The following is an 18,455-nucleotide window of genomic DNA, read 5'->3' on the forward strand; positions in this document are numbered from 1 at the left end:
ACTGGTATAGGAGTGAGAGGGAACACAAGATTGTGTGATGAAGATAGCACCATTAGGACTCAGCTGATACTTGGAAGGCTGGGAGAGTCCCAGAGAGTTTCTAGCTTGAATGTCATGTCGGACAGAGGGAGACATTGAGAAACACAAAAAGTCAGCTTAGCAGAAAGGAGAGAGATTAGAATTCCACCAGAGATATGCTGCCATGTTAGGAGAGTAACAAGTCAGCTCTCCCTCAAGTTTCACAGAATCAAGGTGGTGTCAGACTTTAAGTATGTCACAATAAGTATGAGCTCAAAAATAAGTTTAAATAAATGAGCAAGCCAGGGAAGGAAAAGGCAAGTGTGTGAAAAGTCACAGCAGAGAGCAGAATAGGTGCAGAGCAGAATCAGGGAGAAAGATCAGCCCTAAGGCAGAGAATCTGGAGCCTTAACTCAATTCAGCCATGCCTGGGTAGGAATGCTCTTGATGAGAGGACAGAGAGAGAAAGATCCAGGTCAAAAGCATGCATCTCAGGGAGCTCCCACTACCTGGACAGGGATCAAACATCAGTGAAGACCCCAGGGTGGTGCTGTCGGAGGCAGGAACAGACTATTGCCAAGGAAGGTGAGAAGAGAGACTGTCTCAAAAAGGCAGCAGTGAAGAAAAGTTGTGTCTAATGCTACAGAGTCTATAAAGCCAGATCTGCAAAATTTCCATGCAGCTAAGAGTCTGTTGGACACTATAGTGTCCTACCCACAAGTCCAAGGACACAAGTTCCCATACAGGTGAAGATAAACAATCAGGAAAATAGGTAGTGCGCACAGTGCATAAAAAGCTTTGAATGTTCTATAAATTCCTTGAGGAACAGGGACTGAGCGGGTAAGGTGGGGGGTTGGTTCAAGGGCCGTACTGAGCATCTTTGGATAATTATAGACACGGAAATTGCCTACTTGCACAGAACAGCCACCATTGAAAACATGACCCAAATAACCAATCGCAGATGTGGATCCTGGAGACATGAGGCACAGAGGAAATGAGCAATTGTTCCAAGCGTTTTTACGTCATTGCTCTTCCAAAACGTTGCTAATGCGCCTAGCCAAGCCTAACTCATTTAAAACCCACACCGCAGACATTTTTGAGTAGTTTCAAAGTGTTGTTACACTGACCCTCAGTCATGACATAATGGATCTTTCTGCATAGAGAAAAGACCACACTCAAACCTTCTTGGGAAATCTTCCCATTGGTGGCTGTTTGGCTAGAGTAAGAAGCTCAAAATGGACCGAAGGCAGATCTGAACTAAAATCCAGCCTCCAGTACCCACTGGCTGTGGGACCGAAGAACTCACATCATCCCTTTGAGCCTCAGTACTTCCATCTGTTGCATCCTAAAGTAGTCAGGGCTTCAAAGGATGTCTGAGGATTAGTTTAAATAACTTAGTGCAACACATTGTCTGGGGCTGAGAAGATGTTCATTAAAGGATAATTCTCTTCCTTTCTCCTAAAAGGGATATTCAAGGATTTAAAGGCAACTAACATTTTCATTTGGGATTTCCTCCTGCCCTTTCAGCATTTTCTTTGGTGTCAATAGAAAAACTCCACTGTCCGTGGTAATTGTTTTCGTGTTCATATTTGTTTCCTATTTTCCCTCTACTTTACTGAGATTTGATTGACAAATAATATGTAATGTGGGCAACGTGGCATTTTGATATAAGTGTACCTTGTGTAATGATTACCATCGTCAAGGTAATTAACATATTCATCACCTCTCATGGTTACCATTTTGTGTCGTGTGTGATGAGAACACTTAAAATGGACTCTTAGAAAACTTCAAGTATATGTTATTAACTGTAATCACTAGGCTGTACATTAGATGTCTGGAGCTTATTTATTTTATAACTGTGAGTTGTACCGTATGACCAATATTTCCCCATTTTCCCATCCCCAGTCTTTAGAAATCACCATTCTACACTCTGTTTCTCAAAGTCTGACTTTTTTAGATTCCACTTACAAGTAATATCATGCGATGTTTGACTTTCTATGTCTGACTTATGTCTTTTAGCATAATGTCCTCCAAAGTCCTCCAAATTATCACAAATGATGGGGTTCCCTTTTCTTTTTAAGTCGAATTGTCTTTATTCATTCATGCATTGACAAATACTGCAGTTGTTTCCATGTCTGGGTTATTGTGGATAATGCAGCAGTGAACATGGGAGTGAAAATATCTCTTCAAGACAGAGCCATTATGGAAAACAGTATAGAGGCTCTGCGAAATGCAGATGGCAGCTGGATCTTTTCTAAGGGCTACAGTTTACCAGCCCCAGAACCAGGCAGACAGTCCCCCTTTGAGTGTGCCAAGGACAGCACACAGCATAAGGTGTCGCTGTGATTTTGCACAGTGAGCACTCTGAGGTGGAAACTGCATCTGATCCATGAGTTGGGTGTCCCAGAAGAATTTCTAGAACAGGTGACACTGAAGTGGAAGTGGGAAAAATGAGTACCGTGTAGCAACTTTGAAAGAAGGAGGGGCAGAGCTCCCACCTGGAGGGAGACTGTGTAAAGGTGGGAAGCTGGAACAGGTAAAGAGCAAGTTCTGCCTCAGGAATGGGAAGTGGCCCAGTCCAGCTGCAATGGAGAGTCTTATGCCAAGAGTGAATAGATGGAAAATGAAAGAGATGAATAGGGCACGGCAGCCACTGGGGTGGAGGGGTGCAAAGAAGAGCCTGCCACTAAATAAGAGAGTTGGGATTATTCTCATGGGAGCAGCAAGGGGCAAACAATTTGATCACTGATAACTCAAGTGTGGAGTATGATGTGATATTTAGATGTGCTGTTACAAATGCTCGATCTGCGGGCGCCTGGTGGCTCACTCGGGTAAGCATCTGACTTTGGCTGAGGCCAAGATCTCGCAGTTCATGAGTTCAAGTCCCACAATGGGCTCGCTGCTGACCACAGGGAGCCCACTTCGGATCCTCTGTCCCCTTCTCTGTGCCCTTCCCTCGCTCATGTGCATGCCCTCTCTTTCTCTCAAAACTGAAAATAGAACATTTTTTTAAAATGCTCAGTCTGGCTAGAGAACAAAAGAAGGGTGGGTGAGAAACTGGAGGCAGGGAGACCAGGCTGAAGCAGGGAAGAAGTCCAGGTAACACAGGAAGTAACAGAGGGGCCATGGATGAATAAACACCTGCTAGGATCCGACACCTAGGCAGGTTTCAGGCAGCTGTGCCCTTCTGCCCCGTACATAGCTTGGATCTGTGACAAGCCTTCTTCTCTGACAATTTTCCTCACCTCCTCATGTCCTTCATCATCTTCATCAGCCTCACTGGTCACTAACACAGGTTGAGGAAAGGGGAAGGCAGGCTTCTGAATCATTTTTCTAGCTAGTTTTTTTAAGTCACAAAGATATCACAATAAGAAAAGCACCCCGAATTTGTGTGGCCCTCTGTTATCTCTTCCAAGTCCCCTGGAGCCATTAGACAGAGCTTGCTCTCCTGGCCTCCTGTTCACTGGCTGTGTCGCTCTGGGCAAGTCACTTTGCCTTGACCATGTCCCCTCAATTTAAGTGAAAATTCCTATAGAATAAAATTGAGAGGATACATTAGAGTATCTGCCTAACATACCTAATGGAGTAACTGGAGCATGGAAAGGTGTTCCATAAATTGTAATGACTATAATTAGTTCACAGTCCTTATCCATACTTCGCTACGGTTCCCCGAGACAAGCCTTGCTACGCATTGCACCACCGTGTACACTGGGAAGTCTGCTGCAGACAGAAATTTTGTAGTTTGAACAAACTCATCCAAAAAGTAACAGACGGGAAGTAGAATTCACATCTTCCAAATCGTAGTCTTGTTTACACTGCATTGAACCTGATCATCTTGGATCCTTTTTGAAACTGAAGGATGTGCTTCCCTCAGGACTTTCCTGCAACGTCTTTCCTCTAAAATTCCTCATCCCGGGCTCTTAAATAAATGTCTGTACCTTATCGGGCTGTTGGCAGCATCGGGGTCTTTGGCGTGCACTCTCCCAACCACAGTGCCAGCCGCTGCATTTTCTTGGACTTCGTGGATATAACTTGGGGCCAAGAACATGGGGGGCTCATCAGCATCTTCCACTGCAATCTTGACCGTCACAGTGTCCTTGAAAGGCCCGTTGCTGATGAACTTTGGGTCGATGTGCACATTGGCTGCCTCTACCTTCAAGCTGTATGCTCTTTTGGTTTCAAAATCTACAGGCTGGCAAGAAAGAAGACATGATTGGCAACCGGTTCCTTGAAAGAATCATGGAGGAAAAAGACCGGATTGTTTTACAGGGCAGAGTGAATAGTTCCTCAAAGGGAGAAAAATCAGTGTCTATTCAATATCCAATTACCTGAGCCATTTGGTCAGAAAATCAGACAAATCAACTGCTGAAATCTGGAATGTGCTTAATGGGTAATTCCAGGAGCACAATAGACACAGAAGGACCACATCATCGAAAATGAACTTCATTCTACATAACAATAAGGCTGTCCAAATCATTCACCAAAATCATCTAAGGAAAGAAATTAAAACACTACAAAAGCAAATATTGTAGCCCATTCTGTAAAGTTCTAAGAATCTTCATAATAAAAATACCCACTGAATTTCAGCAAAAGTATGTCTTGTTAGATGGCTTTTGTCCTCTAAATGCACACACACACACACACACACACACACACACACAGAGCTGGGTTAATCATATTGATAGCTTAATTTTTAATTTTCTGACCCTTTCCCAAAGTCTGTGATCCTTACCAACACTGGCCCTTAAAATGACTTCAAGTGGTTTATGGGTAATTTCGGTGGATGGATTTGTTGAATGACATTAACTTACTTATTAAGTTACTTATTGATACTATTATTCCTTTTCTAATTCCTTCATTACTAAAAACATCAGGGATACATCAGTATACCTCAGTATATGCTACTTTTTAACATATATGATATGCTTCCTAATCTCCTTTTGAGAGGCACTGATTCAACTGTTGAGCTAGAATGCAATAGCATCATTTTGTTTTGCTTGCGTTCATTTCTAGGTTATCTTCCATTTGTGGCAAGTCATATAGGCCAATGAGAATAACACTTCCTTGTTAAAAAAAATGCATATATGTTTAAAAGGAGCCCCCTCAAGGGCAAAAATTATCAACAGTATAGATTTTACACAGATTCAAAAAAAAAATTAAGAAGTATTCGAACGACTGCAGTTCTGGAGAAATTGACGGTAAACACTCCCAGGGTCTGAATGAGATGAGACACAGTGAATCAGTCAGCAAAAGGTGAAAAGTAAAATAGTGGTCCAGCAACAAGTTCTGATGCCTCAGAAACAGAACTTTCTAATTAGCACTCCAGATGATGCTGAACGACCAAATGTTTGGAAAAAGTTGGGTCTTTTAAGGTTAGCATCTGCCTGCCATGCTGTCGTCAACTGCCTGGCAAACACTTATTGTGAATGGGCACATAGGCACAGGGTTTAGTCCTGACCTAATTCTACAAAGCTCAAAACTAAGGATGATTTCACTTTCGGGAAGGAGAAACACATTCAAAGTTTTCCCATCATCTGCCCACCCGGCTCAGGGAACACTCTTTTTCCTGAAGTAGAATCACATACAGCTGATGCACCATTCTGGGACTCAGCAGCAACCCTGTAACCCCTCTTTGGGTTACTGAGCAGCAGAAAGGGATGTTCTTTATGGGCTCCAGATATGAGATTGCTGCAATTTCTCAAACATCTCTGCAATTTTTAGACAAAAAACAACAACAACAACAACAACAAAGCTAGAATATGATAGTTCTGAGGCCAGGTAAGGAGAAATTTTCTAATGTTGGGTAGCCTCTTGATGCTCTTAGAGCAGACCTTTTTTGAACTTGATTTAGGCATATGGGTAGGGACCCAGAGCCCTGAGCCATGTTCCCAGTGGAAAGCACTGATGACGTTGAGGCTAATAGAGTCACACTGCAGTCTGACCGATCTTTTCAGATTCCAAGCAAAACTCCCTCAAATCCTTGCCAACATTTGTCTGGAATGCCCTTTCCTAGTTCGGTGAGATTTGACCGAGTCTTCTGGCAATCCTCATTGCCTTGGGAAATCCTCAACTTTTCTCAGCTGCCTTTCTGAAGTCCCTCATCTCTCGCCCCTGCTAAGTGGGGAGCACTCCAAAGGACTCTGCTGAGTCTTGTTGACTTTTGATTCCCCACTCCCAGGGACAAGTGATCATCTACACCAGTTTTTTGTCAGAATGGGGAGCAGGTCCGATGGATGAATAACCTTTAAGCATTTACCTACAATTTATACCTTGACTCTTTCCAAAAAAAGATTTAAGGTAGTTTCCCCTGTGAACATTTATACCCATGCGATGAGTAGTTGAAATAAAGCTAAATGAGGCAACACACTACATAAACCATAAAAATCTTAATACCCCTCAGTTTACTAATCCGACCTCTGAGAATTCTCCCTGAGGGATTAATTCAACAGAAAACCCAAACAAACAACATTCAAAAATGCCTGGTGTTTGTCAGAAATAATAAAGGGTTATATCTAATCAGGGAAACATACACACAAAACACCAAATCCAACTGTGAGATTTTATTAAGGAAATAATGGTCCATCAATAGGATGGGATGTTATGTAGTCATTAAAAATGATTATGTATATTATATAACAGCATGTAAAATGTTTATGATGTGACATTAAATTAGCAAATCAGATCACTCTATGATTGCAACTGTGTCAAATGTTATATATCCATATGTATATACATGTGGACAAAAATATAAAAAATAATCAGACATAAAAATAGTTTTATTAAAACAGGGGATATTTAAAATGCCTTCTAATGCTGCTCTCACACTGCTTTATGAGGAGTTTATTTGGTTAAGAGGGAATAGCTCAGAAACCGTGCCAGGTTCTGCAATAAATGGGTGCCCACTTGATCAACGGCATTGCGATGAACAGATCGGATTTTCCTCCCAGTCCACCAAGCCACTGACATGTTTCATTTTTATTTTGCACTGGTTCTTCCATTAGCCACACAGAGACTATCTGAATATCCTGAGGGCAGATTCTCTCTTATGCACCATTACACCTCTGCCGCTTACTGTGTCTGACACAGAGTCAATACTCAAGAAGTATTTATTGCTTCCCAAACTATCCAATACGTGAATGATTCTACCTCCTCTAAATATCTCTTGAAACCTTCACCTTCACCTCTTCTGCCTTCTTCAGTTCTTTGTAACTTCCCCCTCGGATTCTAACAACACTGTTGCAACTGGTCCCACAGCATCCATCTCAAAACTCTCAAGACTGACTTATCCAAGTTTCTTAAATGTGTCCTGTTCCCATAATCCAAGCCCTCAGCCCTTCCTCTCCTTATCTATCAGGTAAATTCCTACTTCTCTAGAAGTAAACTTTTACTCCTGTAAGAATTCATTCATGACCCATATTCATAGATTTTATCACACTTTATTACAGTTCGTTCTCAACTGGGGAGTGATTTTGCTCGACCTCATCCTGGGGATATGAGGCAATGTCTAGAGCTATTTTTAAATCATCACAACAGGTGGGGTAGTGTGCTTACATCTAGCAAGGAGAGGCCGGGGGTGCTACTCGACACCCTACAGTGCACAGAACAGCCCCAGACAACAAAGAAGCATCTGTCCTGAAATGTTGATAGTGCCCAGGCTGAGAAAACAAAACCCACTCTTATTTTCATTGTCTTTTCAGTTAAATGTCCTGTTAAACGGTGACCTCCTTATAGCCAAGACTCTGTCTCTTCTACTTTAGATGCCCAGCCTCTCACAAGGGGCCTGCTGGCAAATGATAAGAACGCAGTAACTCCTGGCAGAAAAATGGGTGAATGAATTAAGAAATGCATGAAAATGCTGCATTTAAGAATATTTTAAGAGACAAATATGCCCATGATCTCTCCATACTCTCTTATATTATTAAAACATATACAATGACTTCCATAGGATCCATCATTTATTCTATTAAATTCACCACCTCCCCGATTCTCTTCTTTCCTGGTGGACATTTAGAACTCTGAACTATGAGTTCAAGCAAACATTCTTTTACAAATGAAATAACATCTTACCGTGTTCTAAGCCTAAATTTCAGGGATTTGTAGAAGATTGTTTCTTTGCCTGGAATAAACACATTGAATTGGGGGGAAATGTGCAAATTAATCATATGCAGAGAGCTCATTTGCGATGTGTGAGTTCCATGGGGTGATTTAAATGTTTCAGGATCTTAGAGACACAGTATGTGTTTATACCCTGAATACATTGAATACAGGTGACAACCTTAGCATAACCAACTACCCAATTACTTGAACAGCAGAGGGTGGGAGGCAGGGATTGCTGATGCCAAAGCTCATATGTCTGTGTCAAGCAGAAAAGATAGTAATATTAATTAACAAGGTAAGTTGACAGCTCTATGCTAACACACAAGTCACTCAGCTATTTCTTTAAATTTTTTAATGTTTATTTTTGAGAGAGAGAGAGAGAGAGAGAGAGAGAGAGAGAGAGAGAGAGAGAGTGTGAGTGGGGAGGGGCAGAGAGAAAGGGAGGCACAGAATCCGAAGCAGGCTCCAGGCTCTGTGCTGTCAGCACAGAGCCCAATGCGGGGCTGAAAGTCGCAAACCACAAGATCATGACCTGAGCTGAAGTCGGACACTTAACCAACTGAGACACCCAGGCATCCCACTCAGCTATTTTTCTAGAGGAAAACCAGAGGGAGTGCTTACCCCAGCCCTTCATGGCTAATGATTAGGCTGCAATGGCCACTAATTCATTGTACTAATGTTGGCTTTTCCTACTATCCAAAGTTCATCCCAACTTCCGTACTCTCTTATGAAAGAGTCACCCCCTACCCTCTCTTTGTTTTGTGTCCCCTAATATATCTCCCAAATCCAACAATGTTTCCAAGTATTATGAAAAGTCTGCTTCCTACAGCACATATCTCCCTGCTTCCCTAACTAAAAGATTCCTCCCAGGAATTTCCCCCACCCCACCCCTGCCTGCTCTCCAGCTACTGGCCTCTTTATTGATTCTTCAAATTAATTTTTTATCAGTGTTACAGTCCAATCTTTTCCATCACACCAAGGAGCTTAATATTCATGCTACAAAACGAAGTTGAAAATGAATGCTTGATTAAAACCAAGGTAATCCCATCATCCAATTCAGATTTAATGCTCCATACACTTTGATGATGGAGAGGTGTTGATTTCTCAAGTGTTAAATCGGGGGGGGGGGGGCGTTTCAGAAAATACTGTAACTGTTTCTTTACTTGAAAGTGAATCCTTTCTGGATACCTTCAGAATATCTTTCTGGCCCAAATGTCCCCAAAACATCTTGAATAGGAAGCTGTTCCAGAATACCCAGGCTTGAATTTCACGTCTGTGAATTGCTACCTGTGTGATTATGACGGGGTCAAATTATTTAAACTGTCTGAGTCCCAATCTCTTCATAATTAAATTGAGGTACTATTGCCTATTGGGATAATACTATCTACTTTGTATGATTTTTCTGAAAAATAAATGTTTGTAAGAGGCTCAGGCTTCATCTAGCCTAGATTTAGTATTGAGTACATTTTAGATTTTCAGAACAAAACAAGGACAAACAATAAACTCTTTGCTATGAGTTAATTCTGGGACACATTTTTAGAGACAGTTCACCTGACTATGGGGGGAAGGTCCATTGTGGTTGTTTCTTAGGCTCAATTTTGAGAGAAAATCAAGCAGAGGATTGGCTCAAGTTTCCCAGAAGGCCCAGCAATGTGGTGGCCCTTGGATACTTTCACATAGGAAACGTTCTGAACAGCCTGTATTAACAGTTAGCTTGGAAGAGCCAAAGGAGGAACCCTTTCCATGTTCAGGGCTGTTTCTCTAAAACCCAGATTTATCCAGCTATCTACCTTCCATGTGGAAAGTGTGCCAAATCACACAAAAACTAACAGGCAGTCGGCCAACATCCCCCCCAGCCCCTTTGCTAGCTCTCTCTGCAGTGACAGAAAGGGATACAGTTCTGTTATCTCCCCAGAGCTGGGAGCTCAACTGCAAAGTCAGATTAGCCCCCCATTGCCCATATTCTCCTTTCTTAACCTTCTGCTCTCCATCCCCTGCAGTGCTGCCCTGACAGAGCTGGCCGCACCGCTGACACCCCTGATTCCTCACCCGAGCTCACCTTTTTCAGTTTGACCACACCCTCCTGTGTCTCATAGTCCGTGGTGATTTCAAACAACTCCATACCGTCTCCATCAACAATATTGTAGGTGACTAAACCATTTTCTCCAATGTCTGGGTCTTTTGCCTTTACTCTTCCTACTTCCTCCCCGGGGACAGCTGCTTCTGACACAGACATCTGGTATACGCCTAGAAGAAGAAGACATCTATTTTTATTTTCCCTTTTATTTGGCAGCTGTAAGACTTTAGATTTCATTGAATCCCAATAAATTTCTCAAAGGGTTTGAAATTGAACTTTCTATTGATTGAAAACATGAAAGAAGTGAATGGCTGAGAAAGAAGATCCCACATGGCCTGCTTGTCAAAAAAATGTGTTCTACAAAGGATGATAAAACAGTATCGGGGTCCAGGGTCATGTGGTGGGGTCACCTGCCACAAGTAAGAAAGGAAAACAATGCTCAGTTACATTTCCCATCAGGAAGTGATTGAGGACCATGTATATATCTTTATACATTCAAAGAGCAAAGTCTTCTTTTCATGTCTTCAAGGTGGTCCACGAATTAATTCCAAGGCACTGCCAGTCCATGAATTAATTCCAAGGCACTGCCAGGTACCTAGAAAAACCTCCTTCTCTGTTTGAGAACCTCCCACGGCTCCATATTTTTTTAAAAAATCAAATGCAAATTTAATCCTTATCAAGGTCATGAGCCTACTAATTCTATATGTGAGTCTCCTCTTACTTTGCCTCCTTCACCATTTGATCAAGCACTACCTTATCTGGAAAGGTTTCTCACAGTATGGTCTGTCCATATATATTTATTTCATATGTACTTGGAACCTAATATATGCCAGGTGCTGCTCTAGGCCCTGGAGACTCAGTAGTAAATGGACTCGTCAAGTTTCTTCCCTTAATGAGGCACACTGAAGAGGAACAAAAAAGCAAATGACATACTCTGATGTCATTGCTAGAAAGAAGGAAAATAAAGTAGGATAAGTGGTAGAGGGTAATGAGACAGTGAGTATGTGTGACTGTGTGTATGAGTGTGTGATGGAGTGTGAAGGGGATCACACCATCACTCATGTGTGAATGTGTTTCTGGGTGTGGGTATGTGGTTGTGTGGTGCACATATGCATGCATGAGTGAGAGTGTCTATATGAATATGTCGTGTGTGTGTGTGAATGTATACACTTGTGTTACATGTGCTGTGTGAGAACAAGAAAGAGGGAGAACTGAGAATGATTTGGAATTGGTTGGTCAGAGAAGACATCCCTCAGAAGAAAGCATCAGAAGGGACTGAACAGTCAATCACATGAATCTCTGGGGATAAAAATTACAGACAAAGCAAAGACGAAATGGCAAAAACCCTGGAGTAGGTACATGTTGAAGACATACAGAAGCCAGAAGACAAGTGTGGCTGGAGCCTTCTGGAAGAGGTGAGGGTACATAGGTAGGCTGGGGCCCATCTATGTAAAAAGGCCATTGTGGAATGGTTCTATTTGAACTTGGAGGAAGCCACTGGAAGCTTTTCAGTAGGGAAGCCAGATTTGAAATGATCTTATCTGTACTTCCACATTTTATAAATATTCTACAGGAAACAATATGGAGAAACAAGGGTTGGGAACTTTGTCTCTTCCACTTCAAAGCTGAGTGGTTTGGGGCAAGTTACTTAAACTCTTGTAAGTTTTAGCTTCCCCTTTCTATGGATTCCATCAGTTCCAGTATGCTGTCTATGTTTATCTGTATTATGTGGCTTTGAATGTTTTCAGGTTGGACCCATATTCAACTTTATCATGCCAGAACCTGCACAGTCAAGGACAACTGGGAGGTGTAGTCTCTGTAGATAAGCTCTGTAAATAATTACCAATTTACAGGCAGGCTTAGAGAAACCTGCTCTGAGTTGGTTTTCTCCAAATCTCATTGGAGTTCATGGCAGTGAAACTAGCATCTGCAGTATAGCAATATAACTTTACTATATGACTGCATGTGAGCAAAGGCATTAATGGCTGCATGCTAATAATCCTGTTCGGCCTTTTCCTTCTAGCATACCGAACAATTCTGCAGTGTGGATAATGGAGCATGTAGTTTCTTAGAATGCTATATGAGCCTTAAGCTTACTGGAGATGCCGAACTTTGTGCCCGATCAGGCAAAGCAGTCTTTCTTCACCTCTTTTGGGACTCCATGAGAACTGGTTACTGCCTTGTAATCCTATCTCAGTGTGTTCCTTGCATAGATTGCTGTCTTTGGATTCCTCCGAATGACTGGCGTGACTTCCTGGGGCCATGTTTGTGTGCCTTCCTTGTTCCCTCATTTGCAAAAATTGCCATCCCTCTGACAATAAACTCCCAGGTTCCACCAGCTACTCTCCTAATCTAGTGAAGATGACATTTTCGTGGTGAAACATCCCCCACACACCCATGGATTAGTGGCACCAGCATCTTTATGATCACACATACCTTTGTCTATATCTATGTATCTATATAAACAGATGTATGTTGAAGCTCTGGCTTTGCTACATTCTTTTTTATTTATTTATTTATTTTTAATTTTAATTCCAGTATAGTTAACATACAGTGTTAGTTTCACATGTACAATATAGTGATTCAACAATTCCATATATCACCCAGTGCTCATCACAAGTGCACTCCTTAATCTCCATCACCTTAATCTCCATCTCCCATCTACTCCCCCCACCCGCCCGATAACCATCAGTTTGTTCTCTATAGTTAAGAGAACAAACTCTTGTTTCTTGGTTTGTCTCTCTCTCTCTTTTTTCCCCTTTGTCTTTCTCTGACTGACTTATCTGAACTCCAATATGCTATATTGCGTAGCATTATACTCTCTAGCTCCATTCATGTCATTGCAAATGGCAAGGTTTCATTCTTTTTTTTTTAATTTTTAGTGTTTATTTATTTTTTGAGAGAGAGAGACAGAACATGAGCAGGGTAGAGGCAAAGAGAGAGGAAGTCACAGAATCCAAAACAGGCTCCAGGCTCTGAGCTGTCAGCACAGAGCCTGATATGGGGCCACGAGATCATGACCTGTGCTGACATCGAAGGCTTAACTGACTGAGCCACCCAGGTGTGCCCCTTTTTCATTCTTTTTTTATGGCTGAATAATATTGCCATATATATATATATATATATATATATATATATATATATATATATATATATATACATACCACATTTCCTTTATCCATTCATCAATCCATGGACACTTGGGCTGCTTCCATAATTTGGCTCTTATAAATAATACTCCTATAAACATAGGGGTGTATTTATCCCTTTGAATTAGTGTTTTATATTTTGGGGGTAACTACCCAGGAGTGTGATTACTGGATTGTAGGATAGTTCTATTTTTAACTTTTTGAGGAACCTCCATACTCTTTTCCAGTTAACTTCACCAGTTTGCATTCCTATCAACAGTGCATGAGGGTTCCTTTTCCTCCACATCCTCACCAACACTTTTTCTTTCTTGTATTTTTGACTTTTCCTATTATGGCCAGTATCAAGTGATATCTCATTATAGTTTTAATGTGCATTTCCTTAATGATAAATGATATTGAGCAATTTTCATCTGTAGGTCTTCTTTGGAGAAATGTCTTTTCCTGTCTCCTGCCCACTTTTTTAAAGTTTATTTATTTGTTTTGAAAGAGAGAGAGAGAGAGAGAGTCAGGGAGGGGCAGAGAGAGAGGGAGAGAGAGAATCCCAAGCAGTCTCTGTGGTATCAGCACAGAGCCCAACTCGGAGCTAGATCTCACAAACCATGAGATCATGACCTGAGGTGAAATCCAGTCAGAAGCTTAACTGAATTGACCACCCAGGCACCCCAGCTTCTGCCCATTTTTAACTGGATTATTATTTTGGGGGGTGGCTTTACTACATTCTATGCGCACTAACTGCACCTTTTATGAAACCTAGTTTTATCTAAAATGTAGGCTCTTGTCAAGATATCCAGTAGCAATTACTATTCATTAAATGATGAAAGTTGTTGTAATTATGATGATTAATAACCTTTCAAAATCATCTTCTTTTATTTCCTTCAGTAACCTTACCGATTTTGTAGAAGGACCAGAATCCCTCATATAATAATAATGGCTAACATTTGTGACAAATTATGCCAGGTATTATAAGATTTTATACTAGCTGATTTAGTTATAACAACATTCCAATAAGACCTGTGGAAGACTGTATTCTCCAAAAATGGCCCAAGCCTTATCTCCCATCCCACATGCATTTCCTTCAACATGACTTTGACAGTCTTTCCATTGAAAGATGGGGTCTACAAGAATTCTACTTAAATTTGGACAGTCTTATGGAAATGATGCCATGTGATTTTTGAAGTTAGGTCACAATAGACAATACAGTTTCTGCTTGGTATCCTTGGGGCTCCCACTTTCAGAACCTATCCAAGCCATTCCTTGGCAAGACCCACATGGATAGAAACCAACAGCCAACATGAGCTCATCAGACATTTGAGTGAACATTCTTGGAAGTGGATCTTATGACCTCAGTCAAGCCATCCTTACTTGAAGCTATGGAAACAAAGAAAAAGCAGTCTCCTCCAAGTTTTGCCCAAATGACTGATTCATGAAAAAAATAAATTATTATTATTGTTTTAAATCACAGAGGTTTGGGGCACTCTATTTTAGAGCAACAGGTAACTTATTCAGTACTATTACATCCAGATTAGAAATTAGAACACTGACACAGAGAGAGGTTAATTAATTACTAGATCACAGAGCCAGTATCTAGTGAAATACCTAGCAAAATAGATTTTCTGTTTCCAGAGTTGTGGAACTTTTTACATCTCCTTTCCCTCCTTCTACCTTTACTGCACCTTCAGTTTTTATGTTGCTGTTGTATTCTTTATGTTTTCATTTTTTGCATGAATGATAAAGAGACTTCATTCTTCTAGATTTCTTCGTGAAAGCTGAGCAAAGCAGAAATGGGTTGGAGAAGGGCTAGCCATGGCACCATTAAAACGTGAAAGCCAAGCCCACCTACTTACTCTGTGGAAACTTTGGTGGGTTGTCATTGACATCGGTCAGTGTGATCGTCACTTTGGTTGTCCCTGAGAGTCCACCCATGTGTCCACCCATGTCCTTGGCCTGGATCACCACGTGGTACTCCTCCTTCGCTTCCCTGTCCATGTTGGGGAGGGCTGTTCTGATGATACCTGGATCCATGAGTGGGAAACACCACACGTAGTCATTGGTAACAACATTAAAACATAAAAAGTTCTAGGCACAGGGGAAGCAGAGAGGAATAAAAAAGCTCCTGCCCTCGCAGAAGAGTCACTTTGACATGATAATTAGAATGACAAGTAGACATACCTGGAGCACCATATAGTGGTCTTTCTCAGCAAATTGTCATAATTATTTGTATAGCATCATAATCATATATGCTTTATATGTTGCATTATAAACGCAAGTAATAAGCTTCTTAAATAAGCTTATTTAAGAATAAATAAATAAGCTTCTAAAATTCTCAGGCATAACATTTCAAGATCCTAAAGGCTGAAATATTGGAGGGCCCATTGCATGGATACCCATGACTAAACCCCCACTTTTGAATTACCAGGGGAATCTTTTGAAAGTCTATCCCAGCATTCAACTCTTGGAAATGTTTTTATGATCTATATTAGGTTAAATGTAGGTGGCATATATTCCAAGCAATACATTAAAATGTAATTATTAAATTTTAAAGGAGTAAGCCAAACAAGTTAAAAACACACACAATGCATACACAAACATTGTTGTACTATCACCCATCACTGACCACAGGGGTAAATTAATGATTGAATTCTACATGATCCCTGGAGATTAGCACATAATTTGTATGAAAACCATGCTCACTTAAATCTCTTGGGAACATGTGCAAGCTTTTCCTCTCTGTAGATATAGTAACATTTATACTGGAAATATAAAGAAAGCACCCTTGTCCCTCTCTTAGTCTGTATTTCCCAACAGCACCCTTGAACTCACTGAGTCTTGTTTTCCTTATCTGTTAAATACTTTGGTATGTTCAAAGTGGTGGTTCCTAACCATGAGTCCTTGAGAAAAAAATAAGGTTATAATTGGAGTTCCTCCATCAGTTTTTAACATCTCAAAAATCTAGATGAAATCTCACATTTATCCTTGGTTAATGTGGAAAGGCAAATGCCTTCTATGAAATCATAGCCACACATCCCCATAGACTGTGTTCTGAAGCAAAGTGGCTACAAATAGATAATTACATAGGTCAGTGGAAGTGATAACTAGTAAATGGGCAACTTATCTGATTGGCAGACCCTGTGTATACATATTAATATATATTTGTATTTCATACAATTTAGCTATAATAACAAATGTGGATTATTTGCAAATGTCTTTCAAATATACAGGAAAAGGCAGCAGTTTGGGGGGTGATATTATAGAATGGAACTTTCACAGTATTTCAGTGTTTATTCTAATGAAAGGACCCTAGAATAAAGTTTGGTGTAAATGAAGTGGACCATTGTGGTTTTGGTGGCTACATGTTTTCACTTTTTGGGTTTGCTGTTTGCTTTCTGTAAGAACTGTGAAGTCTTCTTTTTGGGTGACACCAATTGGGAACCTGTAAGTGCAGTGGGGGGAATGTGCCGCATCCCAAACACACCTGAGCATTATTTTTTTTTTAACATTTATTTATTTTTTGAGAGACAGAGAGAGAGTGTGAGCAGGGGTGGGGCAGAGAGGGAGGGAGACACACAATCCAAAGCAGGCTCCATCCAGGCTCCGAGCTGTTGGCATAGAGCTTGACGTGGGGCTCGAACCTCAGAGCTTGACGTGTAGCTGTGAGATCATGACTTGAGCCAAAGTCAGACGCTTAACTGACTGAGCCACCCATATGCCCCTTAAAATCATCTCTTAAAATTCAACTTAAATCACATGTTCAACTTAAATGCATGTTTCTCAAGAATTTATCTTGATGGCCTGCCTGGGTGTCTCGGTTAACCGTCTGACTTCAGCTCAGGTCATGATCTTGCAGTTTGTGGGTTCAGGCCCCGCATAGGGCTCTGTGCTGACAGCTCAGAGCCTGGAGCCTGCTTTTGATTCTGTGTCTCCCTCTCTCTCTGTACCACCCCCCCCCCCCCCCCGCTCACGCTCTTTATTTCTCTCAAAAATAAACAAACATTAACAACAAAAAAATGTAAGATATGATTTTAAGATAAAAGTTGTATTTTAAGATTATATTTATTATTGTGACATGGTGTCATAGAGGCAGAAACAATAATAAATAAGGTTCATTGGATGCTAACCATATCCAGGCACATGCAGGCACAGCGTCTAATCCTCTCAACAATCCTGTAAGGTGGCCTTTCCTGTATTTGAGAAAACTAAGACTCAAATAGGTTTACTGAGCAGGCCTGGACTTCTTATTCACAATGTGTCACAGATCCCAACAACACTGCACAGTACCTGTCTGTGCTTCTACTGAAAAGTAGGGTTGTCCTTCTAGGATGCTGTATACTAACTTCGCGCTGTTTCCATAGGTGGGATCATCTGCATCTGAAGCTGTCACCTGGATTACCGATGTCCCTTAAAAATGAAATAAATCCATTAGCAACACCCCTTCAGCTTTTTGAATTTTATTCTAGTTTATAAAGTTCCATCTTAACTTTAAAAACGGAGAAAAGCCCCATAATTGTTTAACATGCTCTCAGTTTTCAGGGGTTCAGATGTAAAGTAATCTTCCTTCCTCTCTTCCTCTTCTTCCTTCCCTCTTTCCTTCCTTAAAAAAAATTCCCATAGCTTAAAAATGAACTTTCTATATTCATAGTACATCGTGCTCTGCTTAGTAGTTAAAATAACAATATGAACATTAATGCAAAAACATTCTAAGACCCATGCAACTGAAATGTTCAGTATATCAAATAATTAAATAACAATCTTCCCAAAGAGTAAAATAAAAGATAATTAGTGATGAATTGCTTTTTGTGTAAGGACAGAGTGTATAGTCTTCCATCTGTAGCAGCGCAATAAATACATCATTTTATTGTTGCTTTGCATGTAATAAAATAGCTTCTAATACTGCATTTTAATGAATTTATGGCTATAAATATTGTACAGAATGTTGTTCCCTGATGACATGAGAATTGCATCTTCCCACCTCTAACGGGTCTGGTAGTTATTTAATAGAAACCACCCTTAAGACATCTGTGGGTCTGAAGGAAAGGAAACCAGGGAAATGAAGGAAGACGGGATTCCGTTTCTCCTAGAAAAGCCTCTGTTCTTTGATGGTCACCAGGATTTGAGGG

General features: G+C 40.8%; 1 protein-coding gene across 3 annotated transcripts in view; it reads right to left on the minus strand.

Moving 5' to 3' along the window:
- Positions 1-18,455, minus strand: part of CDH11 (cadherin 11) — a 152,949-nt gene that overhangs the window by 23,039 nt on the left and 111,455 nt on the right. For all 3 annotated transcript variants that reach the window (XM_058708284.1, XM_058708286.1, XM_058708287.1), the window contains 4 exons: positions 17,617-17,736; positions 15,186-15,353; positions 10,175-10,362; positions 3,957-4,210 (listed from right to left, as the gene is read on the minus strand). In XM_058708284.1, coding sequence (XP_058564267.1) covers positions 3,957-4,210; positions 10,175-10,362; positions 15,186-15,353; positions 17,617-17,736 — 730 coding nt within the window. The remainder of the gene's footprint in view (positions 1-3,956; positions 4,211-10,174; positions 10,363-15,185; positions 15,354-17,616; positions 17,737-18,455) is intronic.

The sequence above is a fragment of the Neofelis nebulosa genome, chromosome 17, assembly GCF_028018385.1.
Source record: "Neofelis nebulosa isolate mNeoNeb1 chromosome 17, mNeoNeb1.pri, whole genome shotgun sequence".
Taxonomy (NCBI): domain Eukaryota; kingdom Metazoa; phylum Chordata; class Mammalia; order Carnivora; family Felidae; genus Neofelis; species Neofelis nebulosa.